Here is a 13,831-nt window from a genome sequence, read left to right as displayed (position 1 = left end):
CATTCAGCAAAAAAAAAAAAAAAGTGAGAAGACTGTATTACTGTGCTTCTACACCTGCATTGCACTGTCTCACCAGGTCAGCCCCTGTCTGCAGAAGCACGTCAGCCACGTCTGTGTGGCAACATGGACATTGATTTCTGAGGACAAGAACACAGGTGTAAATTACACCCCAAGGGTTGTGTGTGTGTGATCCGATTAACAAAAGGAAAAACTTGAGGTTTTTGGTGATAGCCCAATGAATTTCCAGAATGTATGAATTGAGGATGAGATCATCTCAAATAGAGGTTGGTAGAGTTTGGTTTGAGAGAACCAAATAGAGAGGCTGTCCAGTTAAGAGAGGTTCTGCTCACCTGCAGCCAGCAGATATTTGACCAGCTCCAGGTGTCCCTCTATGAGAAGTGTTGAGCTGACCAGTTTGATGTTGGCCCTGGCAGGGCCGTTTCCTGGGTCTCCTCTGTCTGAGCGTTGATGTTGGTACCTGCAGACAACCGAGACTAGTCGTGGCCCAAAGTTTTGAGAATGACACAAATATTAATTTTCACAAAGTCTGCTGCCTCAGTTTGTATGATGGCAATTTGCATATACTCCAGATATATACTTCAGATGAATTGGAATTAATTGCAAAGTCTCTCTTTGCCATGTAAATGAACTGAATCCCCCAAAAACATTTCCACTGCATTTCAGCCCTGCCACAAAAGGACCAGCTGACATCATGTCAGTGATTCTCTCGTTAACTTCTCTGGGATATGTGGGACGCTAACGTCCCACTTGGCCAAAAGCCAGTAAAAATGCAGAGCGCCAAATTCAAATAAATTACTATAAAAATCTAACTTTCATTACATCACACATGAAAGATACCAAATTAAAGCTACACTTGTTGTGAAATCAGCCAACATGTCAGAATTCAAATAGGCTTCACGACGAAAGCACACCAAACGATTATGTTAGGTCAGAGCCAAGTCACAGAAAAACACAGCCATTTTTCCAGCCAAAGAGAGGAACAAAAAGCAGAAATAGAGATAAAATGTATCACTAACCTTTGATGATCTTCATCAGATGACACTCATAGGACTTCATGTTACACAATACATGTATGTTTTGTTCGGTAAAGTTCGTATTTATATCCAAAAATCTGAGTTTAAGAGGGACGCTACTGTCTCACTTGGCTAAAAGCCAGAGAAAATTAAGAGCGCCAAATTCAAATAAATTACTATAAAAATCAAACTTTCATTAAATCACACATGAAAGATACCAAATTAAAGCTACACTTGTTGTGAATCCAGCCAACATGTCAGAATTCAAATAGGCTTTTCGGCGAAAGCAAACGATGCTATTATCTGAGGATAGCAACAGAGTAAACAAAGAGAGAAGCATATTTCAACCCTGCAGGCGTGACACAAAACGCAGAAAATAAAAATATAATTCATGCCTTACCTTTGACGAGCTTCTGTTGTTGGCACTCCATCATGTCCCATAAACATCACAAATGGTCCTTTTCTTCGATTAATTCCGTCGATATATATCCAAAATTTCCATTTATTTGGCGCGTTTGATCCAGAAAAACACCGGTTCCAACTTGTGCAACGTGACTACAAAATATCTCAAAAGTTACCTGTAAAACTTTGCCAAAACATTTCAAACTACTTTTGTAATACAACTTTAGGTATTTTTTTACGTAAATAATCGATAAAATTGAAGACGGGATGATCTGTGTTCAATACAGGATTAAAACAAACTGTAGCTAGCTTTCTGGTCAAGCACCTCTATCTAAAAGTACACTTCAAGTGACCCTTGTTCAAGATGGCCGTACTTCTTCATTACACAAAGGAAAAAACATCAACCAATTTCGAATGACTGTTTACATCCAGTGGAAGCGATAGGAACTGCAAGAAGGTCAATTAGAAATCTGGATTCCCAATGAAAACCCATTGAAAAGAGAGTGACCTCAAAACAAAACAGGGGTTTCGCCTGCTAAATATGTTATGTTATACTCACAGACATGATTCAAACAGTTTTAGAAACTTCAGAGTGTTTTCTATCCAAATATACTAATATTATGCATATCTTATCTTCTGGGGATGAGTAGCTGGCAGTTGAATTTGGGTATGCTTTTCATCCAAACGTGAAAATGCTGCCCCCTATCCTAGAGAAGTTTTAACACAGGTGTGAGTGTTGACAAGGACAAGGCTGGAGATCACTCTGTCATGCTGATTGAGTTCGAATAACAGACTGGAAGCTTCAAAAGGAGGGTGGTGCTTGGAATCATTGTTCTTACTCTGTCAACCATGGTTACCTGCAAGGAAACACGTGCCGTCATCATTGCTTTGCACAAAAAGCGCTTCACAGGCAAGGATATTGCTGCCAGTAAGATTGCACCTAAATCAAACATTTATCAGATCATCAAGAACTTCAAGGAGAGCGGTTCAATTGTTGTGAAGAAGGCTTCAGGGCACCCAAGAAAGTCCAGCAAGCGCCAGGACCGTCTCCTAAAGTTTATTCAGCTGCGGGATCGGGGCACGACCAGTACAGAGCTTGCTCAGGAATGGCAGCAGGCAGGTGTGAGTGCATCTGCACGCACAGTGAGGCGAAGACTTTTGGAGGATGGCCTGGTGTCAAGAAGGGCAGCAAAGAAGCCACTTCTCTCCAGGAAAAGCATCAGGGACAGAATGATATTCTGCAAAAGGTACAGGGATTGGACTGCTGAGGACTGGGGTAAAGTCATTTTCTCTGATGAATCCCCTTTCCGATTGTTTGGGGCATACGGAAAAAAAGCTTGTCCGGAGAAGACAAGGTGAGCGCTACCATCAGTCCTGTGTCATGCCAACAGTAAAGCATCCTGAGACCATTCATGTGTGGGGTTGCTTCTCAGCCAAGGGAGTTGGTTCACTCACAATTTTGCCTAAGAACACAGCCATGAATAAAGAATGGTAGCAACACATCCTCCGAGAGCAACTTCTCCCAACCATCCAGGAACAGTTTGGTGACGAACAATGTCTTTTCCAGCATGATGGAGCACCTTGCCATAAGGCAAAAGTGATAACTAAGTGGCTCGGGGAACAAAACATAGATATTTTGAGTCCATGGCCAGGAAACTCTCCAGACCTTAATACCATTGAGAACTTGTGGTCAATCCTCAAGAGGCGGGTGGACAAACAAAAACCCACAAATTCTGACAAACTCCAAGCATTGATTATTCAAGAATGGGCTGACATCAGTCAGGATGTGGCCCAGAAGTTAATTGACAGCATGCCAGGGCGGATTGCAGAGGTCTTGAAAAAGAAGGGTCAACACCGCAACTATTGACTCTTTGCATCAACTTCATGTAATTGTCAATAAAAGCCTTTGACACTTGTGAAATGCTTGTAATTATACTTCAGTATTCCATAGTAACATCTGACAAAAAATATCTAAAGACACTGAAGCAGCAAACTTTGTGGAAATTAATATTTGTGTCATTCTCAAAACTTTTGGCCACGACTGTACACTCTTAGAAACCTAAAATGGTTTTCCGGTTGTCTGGTTGTCCACACAGGAGAACCCTTTGAAGAACCCTTTTTGGATCTAGGTAGAACCCTTTTGGTTCCAGGTAGATCCCTTTTTGGTTCCATGTAGATCCCTTTTCACAAAGCTCACGCCCCAACATGAGTGAGGCCGGGGAGATTCGCAGAGAGGAGTGACAGGCTGTGCGGTAGTGGAGAAGGGTCTGGGAGAGTACAGTCCCCAGAGAGCAACCTTCGGCCATGTGCGCACACAGTCCATTTGTTAGAGACTGATTCAATATTTCCACCCCCCTTGTTTGCCTGCGAGTGATAGAAAGCAGTACGGATGTGGGTAACACCTTTGCCGGTGAGGCAAGAGGTGAAGTGGTTTGACAGGAACTGGGGTCCATTGTCCGTAGTAATGGCCCGAGGCAGGCCCCAGAGAGCAAAGAGCTGATCCAGAAAGTTGACTATGGTCTCCGCTGTGACTGTGTCCATTGGGGTGACTTTGGGCCATTTAGAGTGAAGGTCATACAGCACAATGAGCAACCTTTGATGGTGTGAGACGTTGTGTAGCTCCCCACAAACCTCGAGCTGTAGGTGCTCCAAATGCCCAGATGGCCAGTCCAGGGGCTGTACAAGGGAAGGAGCAGGTGGGCCAGTCTTCCCACTGATGAGGCATGACGTGCAGGACCTGATGAGCTCTTCAAGGTCACAATCTATGTCAGGCCACCACACCATGTCACGACACTGCTGTTTCAGTTTGACAATGCCGAGATGACCTTAGTTCGGCATCGCCATTACACGACCCGAGGGCCAAAGGGATCACTGCACAGTGGCCAGCGTGCGACGCAGACATCACCCCAGCATGATAGTTTGTTTTTCACACTTGAGAATGACTCCAGTTCTGATGGGATGTGGAAGGCCATCCGTTCCTGATGTAGTCCAGGAGTGTTCCAAATGATGGTTCTGCAGTTGATGCATCCTCGAGGTCCTGCAGGGACACCGCATTCTGTAGAGGAGAGAAGACAAGATGCACCAACTCCTCTTCACCATCTGTCATCATTTGAGTAGATGAGCTCTGTGAGGTGATGGGGAGGGACAGGACGTCTGCTACCATTGTCTTTTCCTGGAGGAAACTGTACTTGAAAATCATACTGTTGTAGCCATCTGACCACCTTTGGAAACAGAGGGCCCTGTGTCCCCTGCCAGTGTTGGACATCAGGGCTGTCAGGTCTGTTCTGAGGGTTAAGAAGCGACCATAAAAAAAGGTAGAGATGCCATGTGTCTCAAGCCCAGATGCAAGCAAAAGCCTCGCGCTCCCCTACTGTGTAGTTTTGCTCTGTTGGAAAGAGTGCGAGAGGCGAAAGCTATGGGCTTATCCACGTCATCATGCAGCTGAGACAGGACAGCCATCATAGCCACTGCTGAGGCGTTGCAGGTCACCAGCGTGGGGCAGTTCAAGTGGAAATGAGCCAGGGGTTGGAGACGTGGTGAGAAGGCGTTTTAGCTCCTTAATCGACTCGAGTCCAATTCCAAGGAGTGTCCTACTTAAGAAGCTGTCGCAGTGGTGACGTGATGAAGGAATATTCTGGTAGAAACAGCATGTACTGTAGTAGGCGGTCATACCTAGGAATGATGCCAACTGTGAAGCTGTTGTGGGGGTGGCATCCACATTCGACTGCAGCGGAGAGATGCCCTTCGATGACACCTGGACCCCACAAAATCTATGGCTGACACTGAAAAGTGTGAGTTCTCAGTGTGAGGTGACGGCGGTTGAGGCTGGTGAACACGTGCTGTAGCCGCTCATCATGAGTGGCAAGTCTGACCCATGCACCACAATGTCATCTAGGTAGACCACAACACCAGGGCAGCCGGCGATGATGTTGGTCATGATCTTCTGAAAGCAACTTGGTGCTGAGCTCAGGTCCAAAACCATGCGCTTGTAGCGATACAGTCCAGTGTGAGTGGTGAAGACCGGTAGTTCCTGCTCTCCGGATGAAGAGGAACCTGCATATAGTCCTGTCGAAGGTGGATTTTGGAGAAGACATGGGAGCCATGGAAGTGTGTTGTGAGCTCCTGGATATTTGTCAGGCACAACTGCTTTGTTGGCTGCTTGTGTGCCAATGCAGGTTCTGATGCCCCCTGATTTCTTCTGAACGATCACCAGGTCCAACAGAGAGAGGCGTCGATGGGTTCGATTAGATGCTCTGCCACGAAGCGTTGGAGTTCCTCATCAACATGCGGAGGGCCAAGGAAATCCGACGCAGAGGTTGAATTACAGGACGTACCTTGGGGTCCAAGAGCGGTTTGTGTGTGAATGCAGTCGGGCATCCCAAACCACTGAACAACTCTGGATACTGTTGATGCCACAGAGAAGACACATGAAGTATCTTGGCTCCACTGTTGTCTTGTACAGAGAATCCAAGACTGACAAAACGGTTCAGGCCCATGATGTTTGCACCCTGGCATCTGACCTGAAACGGGAAAGAGTCTAAGGCCTTGGAACCATAACGTACTGTGAGGTGGAGGAGGCCGATGACGTCTATCTTACTCTGACCGTAGCCAAAGAGTGTGCTGAACAGAGGCTGCAGCGGTACGTGCTGGAATAACTAGTTGTATGTTGTTGCATTAAGCAAAGACACCTTGGCATCGGTGTCAAGGAGAGCGGGAACGTAGCTCTCTTCCAGGTAGAGGGCACATAGTAAAGTTCACTGAGTGGGGCACGCGGTTGTCGTAGGCACGCGGTTGCGCTGATGCGATAGCAGGTGTGGAGAATTTATTTCACATTTTTGACAACATCTGCATGTCTGGCTCTTAGCCGAGCAATCTGGAGCCCTTGAAGCTTGACGGGTAGATCGACAATTTCCACAGCGCTTCTGCAGGCACCCTTGGTGAAGCTGTGCTAGCTGTATTGCGGCGGTTGAATGTTTCACACACTTCATAGCTAGTATGTAGCTGCTGCACTGACTGCATCGTAATAATAGCACTTGTTGTGGGGTAAGCTTGTGTTTCAACTATTTCAGCAGCACATTCAGTGGCGGATTTAATTTGCAGAGAAAGTGTGAGTGAATTAGCAAGGGTGAAATTAGCATCTTCAAGTTACAGTCTTTCTTGTACCCGGGGTTTGGATGTTTTTTTCAATCAGCTGATCTCTTATCAGTTTGTTCAAAATTACATGACTGTGCTAGAGCTTTAAAATCAGCTTCAAACTGGCTCGCTGACTCACCAGCTTGCAGCTCGCTGACATTGTTGCTTGAACAGCAGCTATCTCAGTAGAAGAAAAAAAAAAGTTTTTTCGTACGAAACCGCAGGACCCAAAGTGCTGAAAATGTGGCGCCCTACCTCTCCGAGGCAGTGTAGGAGGATAGCATGTTTTCTGGTGCCTGCAACAGTACCCATTCCTATGGCTAGAAGGTACGTTTCAAACTACCCTTTCCATTGCTCACAGGGAATGACAGGGAGCATTATAAACGGGTCTGGAGAAACGGGTCCGGAGGAGGCAGAGAGATGGTGGGGATGACGGGTGCAGGAAGAATGAGACTTTGTTCTTTATCGACGACACAAATGTATTAGCTATCACGCTAACATGCACACTTTCCTGAGCTCGTATAACAACAACGTTTTGCCAAAGTACGGTGGGTCTTCAGGATAACAACATGGTGAGTCAAAAGACCCACACAACAAACTCACAAGAGCTAAGATGTAGTAACCAAAAAAAGTGTTAAACAAATCGAAATATATTTTACATTTGAGATTATTCAAAGTAGCAACCCTTTGTCTTGATGACAGCTTTGCACACTCTTGGCATTATCTCAACCAGCTTGACCTAGAATGCTTTTCCAACAGTCTTGACGATGTTCCCACATATGCTGAGCACTTGTTGGCTGCTTTTCCTTCACTCCGTGGTCCAACTCATCCCAAACCATCTCAACTAGGTTAAGGTCGGGTGATTGTCGAGGCCAGGTCATCTGATGCAGCACCATCACTCTCCTTCTTGGTCAAATGACCCTTACACAGCCTGGAGGTGTGTTGGGTCATTGTCCTGTTAAAAAACAAACTAGATGGCATGGCATATCGCTGCAGAATGCTGTGGTAGCCTTGCTGGTTAAGTGTGCCTTGAATTCTAAATAAATCACAGACAGTGTCACCAGCAAAGCAACCCCACACCATCACACCTCCTATTCCATGCTTCACGGTGGGAACCACACATGCAGATATCATCCGTTCACCTACTCTGCGTCTCACAAAGACACAGCGGTTGGAACCAAAAATCTCAAATGTGGACTCATCAGACCAAAATATCAGATTTCCACCGGTCTAATGTCCATTGCTCGTGTTTCTTGGCCCAAGCAAGTCTCTTCTTCTTATTGGTGTCCTTTAGTAGTGGTTTCTTTGCAGCAATTTGACCATGAAGGCCTGATTCACACAGTCTCCTCTGAACATTTTATGTTGAGATGTGTCTGTTACTTGAACTCTGTGAAGCATTTATTTGGGCTGCAATCTGAGGCTGGTAACTCTAACGAACTTATCCTCTGCAGCAGAGGTAACTCTAGGTCTTCTTTTCCTGTGGCGGTCCACTCAACATGCCATCTGATACAAAACATCCACTTCCGTCATTTTCCTGTTAGTTCAATTTCTCTGTACTCAACAGCTAATCCTTGATTGTGTTGCTGCGTTCCATCCGGCCTAGCAAATCTACCTTCCTAGAAATGGAAATTACGAATGTAAACATGGTTCTACGAATACCTGGAAGAACACCAGTATGGTTGAAAGTATGTATTATTCCCTTGCACTCCGCACAGGTTGAGTAATAATAACAACGAAGTCACGCCAGTGACATGACAGCGTGGGAGGACGTGTCCCTGAGCATCATATAAAACCCTACGTCAGACCACGCATTGCCTCAAAGAATCTTCTCGCCAAAAGATTACGAGTGACAAGAAAGTACTGATGGTCTTCCAGGTATTCGTAGAACCATAGTTAGTCGTAACTTCCATTCTACTTCATACCTTTCAGACCGTCAATACAGGTAGGGCCCATGGAGGGACCGTACAGACCTCGTTCCCCCTTGATGGTTGATGTGGAACACCCAATGTATTGTCTGATCGTATCAGGACATGTTTGTGTTTGAGAACCATCAGAAAGTGATTCTGAATTTCTAGCACGTTGATGTGCTCTTTCCTCCAGCTCTGCCCGTGCTCCCCAGTTTGTTAGTGAAGCGTCGGTTGTGACACCTGTAGTCAGTTAGGTTCTCTTCTTCCATGGCTGCAGAGTAGAGTAGCACGCTCTTGTCACCCGTATTCTGGTGTTTCTGTCCCGCTTGGGGTCCAAGCGGAGGTGGAAGGTTTTTGAACCACACTTGTAGTGGCCTTAAAGACAGCATGCCTAACGGTATCACCGCGGAGGCCGCCGTGAGCATGCCCATCAGTTGTTGGAACATTCGTACCTTCACCAGTGCGTTCAACTGGAATTGTTGCAGAAGAAGAATGCTGTCCACGTGCTGAGGTGTTATACATGCCCTCATAGTGTGGGAGTTCAGAGCCATGCCAATAAAGGTGACCTTTTGGTTTGATGTGAAGTTGCTCTTTCGTTGTTCAGGGTAAGACTCAGTGCGGTGACGTGGGTCAGTGTCAGCACTGTGCCCTCAGCCGCACACTCGCGAGAGGGGTGCAGATGAGCCAGTTGTCGAGGTAAGGAAGGATCTTGATCCTCTGTAGGTGGAGGGATCTCAGGGCGCGCTCACGCATTTTGTGAAGACATGAGGCGCCAGGCAGAGGCCGTAGGGTAACACCACGAACTGATATGCCTAGCCTTGGAAGGCGAACCATAGAAAACGCCTGTGTTCTGGTTACACAGGAACGTGAAAGTAAGCATCCTTTAAGTCCATGGATGTGAACCATTCCCCTGCGGCTACTGTCTGGGGAACATTGACCATCTGCAACATGTGAAAGGGGAGAACTTTCAGAAAGAATTGAACCATTTTAAATCCAGAACTGGACGGAAGCCTCCATCTTTCTTCGGGAACCAGGAAATAGGTTGAGTAAAAGCCATCTTGCTGTTCTGATGCTTTTACTTTTGTGATCGTGCCCATCTCCAGGAGAGATGTAATCTCCTGGTTGAGGGTGCAAGCTTTAAGGGGGTCTGTGACTGAAGTCATTCTGATCCCTGAGAATTGCTGGAGTCGGCGTCAGAACTACAGCCTGTACCCTTGTGAGAGGGTCATCACCACCCATGGGTCTGAGGAGTGGGATGCCCAGTAGGTCAGGTTCTGCTGGGTAAATCAGCCGACGGCTGACACCTGCCATTCAGTTTCTGCCCCCATGCCTGTTTGTGGGGTTGGGGGTTGCTATGGCCCCGGCCTCTTGGGGGCTGGGGGGTGGCTGCGTCGCTGTCTAGGGCTGGCGAGCACCTGTGTTAGGCTGGTGGTAGGGCCAAGGGCGTATGTGGTGCTGGGCCGAGTGAGAGAGGCGGGGTTCATGCAGGTCAGGCCTCCCTCTGCCACTACTCTGTGATGCCTGGTTTCTGAGCGGTGGGTTCCACAGTGGTGTAGCTTGACTCAGCTGTTTTGTACATTCGATTGCCCGCTCAGCCGCGGGGGCGAATATCAGTCCGGGGACCACTGGAAGCTTTCTCTGAGTCCTTCTAGAGTCATTGGACATTGGGGCTTGGGAAAGACCTAGCAACGAGTCACAACTTGGGTGTAAATCAGTATGACTAGCTTTCTGGTCATGAACGCAAAGCTTGAAGAGGTCCAGGTCTGCGTGCTTCGGCTGGAGCATCCTGTTCTGTGCTAGCACGAGCACTGAAACGGAGTTCCCAATGCGGGCCGCTGTGTTGTAGGCCCATGACAGTAGCTCATCTGTGCCCCTGTAGTGAGGTCTGGGGCAGTGGGCTTCAGCTGGGGAGAGCATCAGCTCTGCTATGCATTCATACACCTTAGGCAGATGGTCAAACCCATGTTGTTTTGAATCGCGCATGGCAGATAGCATCTTACTATCCTTGCCGTGGGGGGCGAGAGCCCGCGGGTCTGGCCAGCATCTCTAGAGCTCCGTAACTAAATCTGGTGAAGGTGGCACACCGAACGGTGTAGCTGCGGGGACCTTCTTAAAGAACGGGTTAGCTGCAGAGGCTGTGGCATGAGGACCATCAAGCTCTAGCCTAGCTAAGTCTGCATGCAGGACAGCACGTATTGAGGCAGAGCTTTCTTCTGACTCAGTGTGATCAGAGCCTCGGAATTACTCCTCTGACCCATCTTTAGCATTGACACTGAATGGGTCCACAACACTGGTTGGCACCTCCTTCACCATGTTGGGTGTGTCATCATCCTGGTCACTAAAGTGCTGGATGGATGCCCGAGTGGAGAGTAGGTCATCATCACGGATATCATAGTCCTCTGTTGCATCCCCCATGCTGAAGGGAGTGCTATAGGGCCCCGACTCAGGGGGCTTGAAGGAACGCAAAGCGTTTTTAGCTGCTCTATCTCAGAAGATAAAGATTCGACCTTCTGAGTGAGGCGCTTATTCTTTGACATTTTCACCGGGGGGCCGCCATCGGTTTCGTGGCCCTGGATGGGTCCTGGTTAACAATGCCGGACGCTTGTAAATTATCTGTGAAAACCAGGCCCTCAACCCTGGCTAACCGTGCTTCTCACACCTTCACAAACAGGATGGCGCAGTTAATGCAGGGGTCAGAAAAGGCCTCACAGGCAGGGGGCCAACACCTCGGCAGGCCAAGCACAGGTCATGACCATCTTCTACTTGTAGTTCAGCTCCACAAGAGGCGCAGCCATGCATGCCCAGCATCATGGTGATGCAGTGTTTTCTCAGCTCAGAAGGTGAAGAAAAATATAATAAAATATAAATATTTCTTATGCAACATACTTATTAATCAAATTAACTAACATAATAGTAATAGGAGACTGTATTACAACAGCTACCACAATACACAGTAAAGGTATAGAGCTACAATAATCTGGCGGGAGTTGTACAGCACCCGCAAAATAATTTTGGGTGAGCCTAGTTATGACCACAGGGCTGGAGCAGGAGACATATCATGTTGAAACGTAGGCATATATGCGAAACACGCACAAATGGCAGTCGTTTGGTAAGCCAAGATGACAACACACAGTGGCAGCTAGGTTGAGTTGGTAAACTAGCTAGCTAGCTTTTAGCGTGCTAGTAATACCAGGGGAGAGGGATGCCTAGGGGAGGTGTAACAGATGTTGATCATACTCTCCTTGCGTTGTGTTTTGTCCAAATAAATCACCCCTGGCAGTGGTCCCAGTTGAACATTATTTATTATCTGCTGTTGTTAAATAGGAAACAGCACGTTAGTTGTGCAGGGCTTGATGATGTTGATGGCTGTCGATGGTAAAATCTGTAGCATGAAAACAACTGTTAGCAGTGGGCTTAGGTGACCAGCATGCTAGCTAACACGGAACCCAAACCGGCTGCACGCGTGCGCCATCGTGCGCTATCGTGCTTAAATTTATTTTGCCCCCCCACACCAAACGCGATCACGATACGCAGGTTAAAATATCAAAATAATCTCTGAACCAATGACATTAATTTGGGGACAGGTCGAAAAGCATTAAACATGTATGGCAATTTAGCTAGTTAGCTTGCACTTGCTAGCTAATGTTAATTTGTCCTATTTAGTTAGCTTGCTGTTGCTAGCTAATTTGTCCTGGGATATAAACATTGAGTTGTTGTTTTACCTGAAATGCACAAGGACCTCTACTCCGACAATTAATCCACACATGAAACAGCCAACCGAATCGTTTCTAGTCATCTCTCCTCCTTCCAGGCCTTTTCATCATTTAACTTATATGGTGATCGCATCTAAACTTTCATAGTATTACCACGACTACCGGAAAAACAGTTCGTCTTTCAATCACCCACGTGGGTATAACCAATGAAGAGATGGCACGTGGGTACCTGCTTCTATAAACCAATGAGGAGATTACTTTCAGCGCGATCTGCGTCAGAAATAGGAATGACTTCTATTTTAGCCCTTGGCGTAGCAGATGCTCGTTGGCGCGTGCAAGCAGTGTGGGTGCAATAATTGAATAACATGGATTTCTAAATGTATTTTGCGACGCTTGCGCACGCGACGTGTCCGGTCTGGTCAGCATGTTAGCCCTTGGCGTCGCAGACGCTCGTTGGCGCCGCGAGCAGTGTGGGTGCAATAATTGAATAACATGGATTTCTAAATTTATTTTGCGATGCTCGCGCACGAGACGTGTCGGTCTGGTCAGCATGTAACACACTTATATACAGCAATCATACACCAAAGCACATCTCAGAAAGCCCCTCCGTCCCTAACAGGTACCATATACACACACATGTATAAATCAGCAATGTACAGCAAACTTGTACACATTATAAAATAGAAAACACTATTCAGAACATGACCTACCCCTTGCATCACATTTCATACTGGGGAGACCTGACGTTCGCGATCTCCCCCATCTGCAAGCGGGGCCAATCACAACACGCCTTATTGTCATCGGAATTGAACCACCCAATAAGAATGCTTGAACATTAAATACACCTTTCTTTCGAGGCAAGTGGAAACATAACCACCCTGTTACAGTGGCAACCCGAATCTCACGATTTATAGCTGGCTAAACTAACATCCTTCCTAGACGCGGTTATCTAGGGAAGTGACCGTTTGGAGTTTTAATTAATCGAAGGACGACTAGTGCCCAGTGGCCTCGATAACGAGCACAGCAGTGGAGGATATCTTGAAAAGGTTAGCACCGGAATACAGTGGCCAACACACACACTAGCTGGGGGGCTAAGTCAGCACAAGACAAGGAAGCCCGATGTCCTCCAATAAAGGGGATAGGTAGCGGAGAGCTGTCACTGTGGCCGGCCCGTTCATTTGGCAGAATTAGGCGGCAAATTGACGAGGGTGGCATTTTCTGAGCCAAACTCACCAAGTCCGGTCTGGTTAACAACACATAAAACATAATTCTGCTAAAAAACAATGACAATTTCTCTCAACCCAGTGCCTTATGGGCTTTTTATGTGAGTGCTGATGCCGCCCTGTGATAAACAGTTCCCACTTTGTCAAAGGGAGGGGCACAAAATATTTTGCTTGTCCATTCCCAGCTCGCCTCTCCAGGGTGCTGTTGGAGAGACGCATAGTTGGGGCGCTCCACCAAAGTTCGGTCAAAAAATATATATAAAAAATAAATAATGTAGCAGATATAGGATATGGTAGAAATAGTATGTGGCCTTTTCTGTAGCCTACAGGCTGGAGATAAAATGTATGGCAATGTAATGAGACGGACACCTTTTACATCATGCAGGTTTCTCCGATCAAATAGCCAAACTTAAATTACG

The 13,831-nt window shown here is 46.8% G+C and overlaps 1 protein-coding gene across 1 annotated transcript in view; it reads right to left on the bottom strand.

The window, feature by feature from the left end:
- LOC120019387 (disks large-associated protein 2-like) overlaps window positions 1-5,813 on the bottom strand; it is a 211,279-nt gene extending 205,466 nt beyond the window's left edge. The window contains exons 1-4 of the mRNA XM_038962675.1: window positions 5,771-5,813; window positions 5,309-5,501; window positions 351-478; window positions 74-111 (exon numbers count right to left, since the gene is read on the bottom strand). Coding sequence (XP_038818603.1) covers window positions 74-111; window positions 351-478; window positions 5,309-5,501; window positions 5,771-5,813 — 402 coding nt within the window. The remainder of the gene's footprint in view (window positions 1-73; window positions 112-350; window positions 479-5,308; window positions 5,502-5,770) is intronic.
- Window positions 5,814-13,831: the final 8,018 nt, after the last annotated feature.

This window comes from Salvelinus namaycush, chromosome 24 (genome assembly GCF_016432855.1).
Source record: "Salvelinus namaycush isolate Seneca chromosome 24, SaNama_1.0, whole genome shotgun sequence".
Classification (NCBI taxonomy): domain Eukaryota; kingdom Metazoa; phylum Chordata; class Actinopteri; order Salmoniformes; family Salmonidae; genus Salvelinus; species Salvelinus namaycush.
The sequence above is the reverse complement of the archived record's forward strand: the minus strand, read 5'-3'. Positions and strand labels throughout refer to the sequence as shown.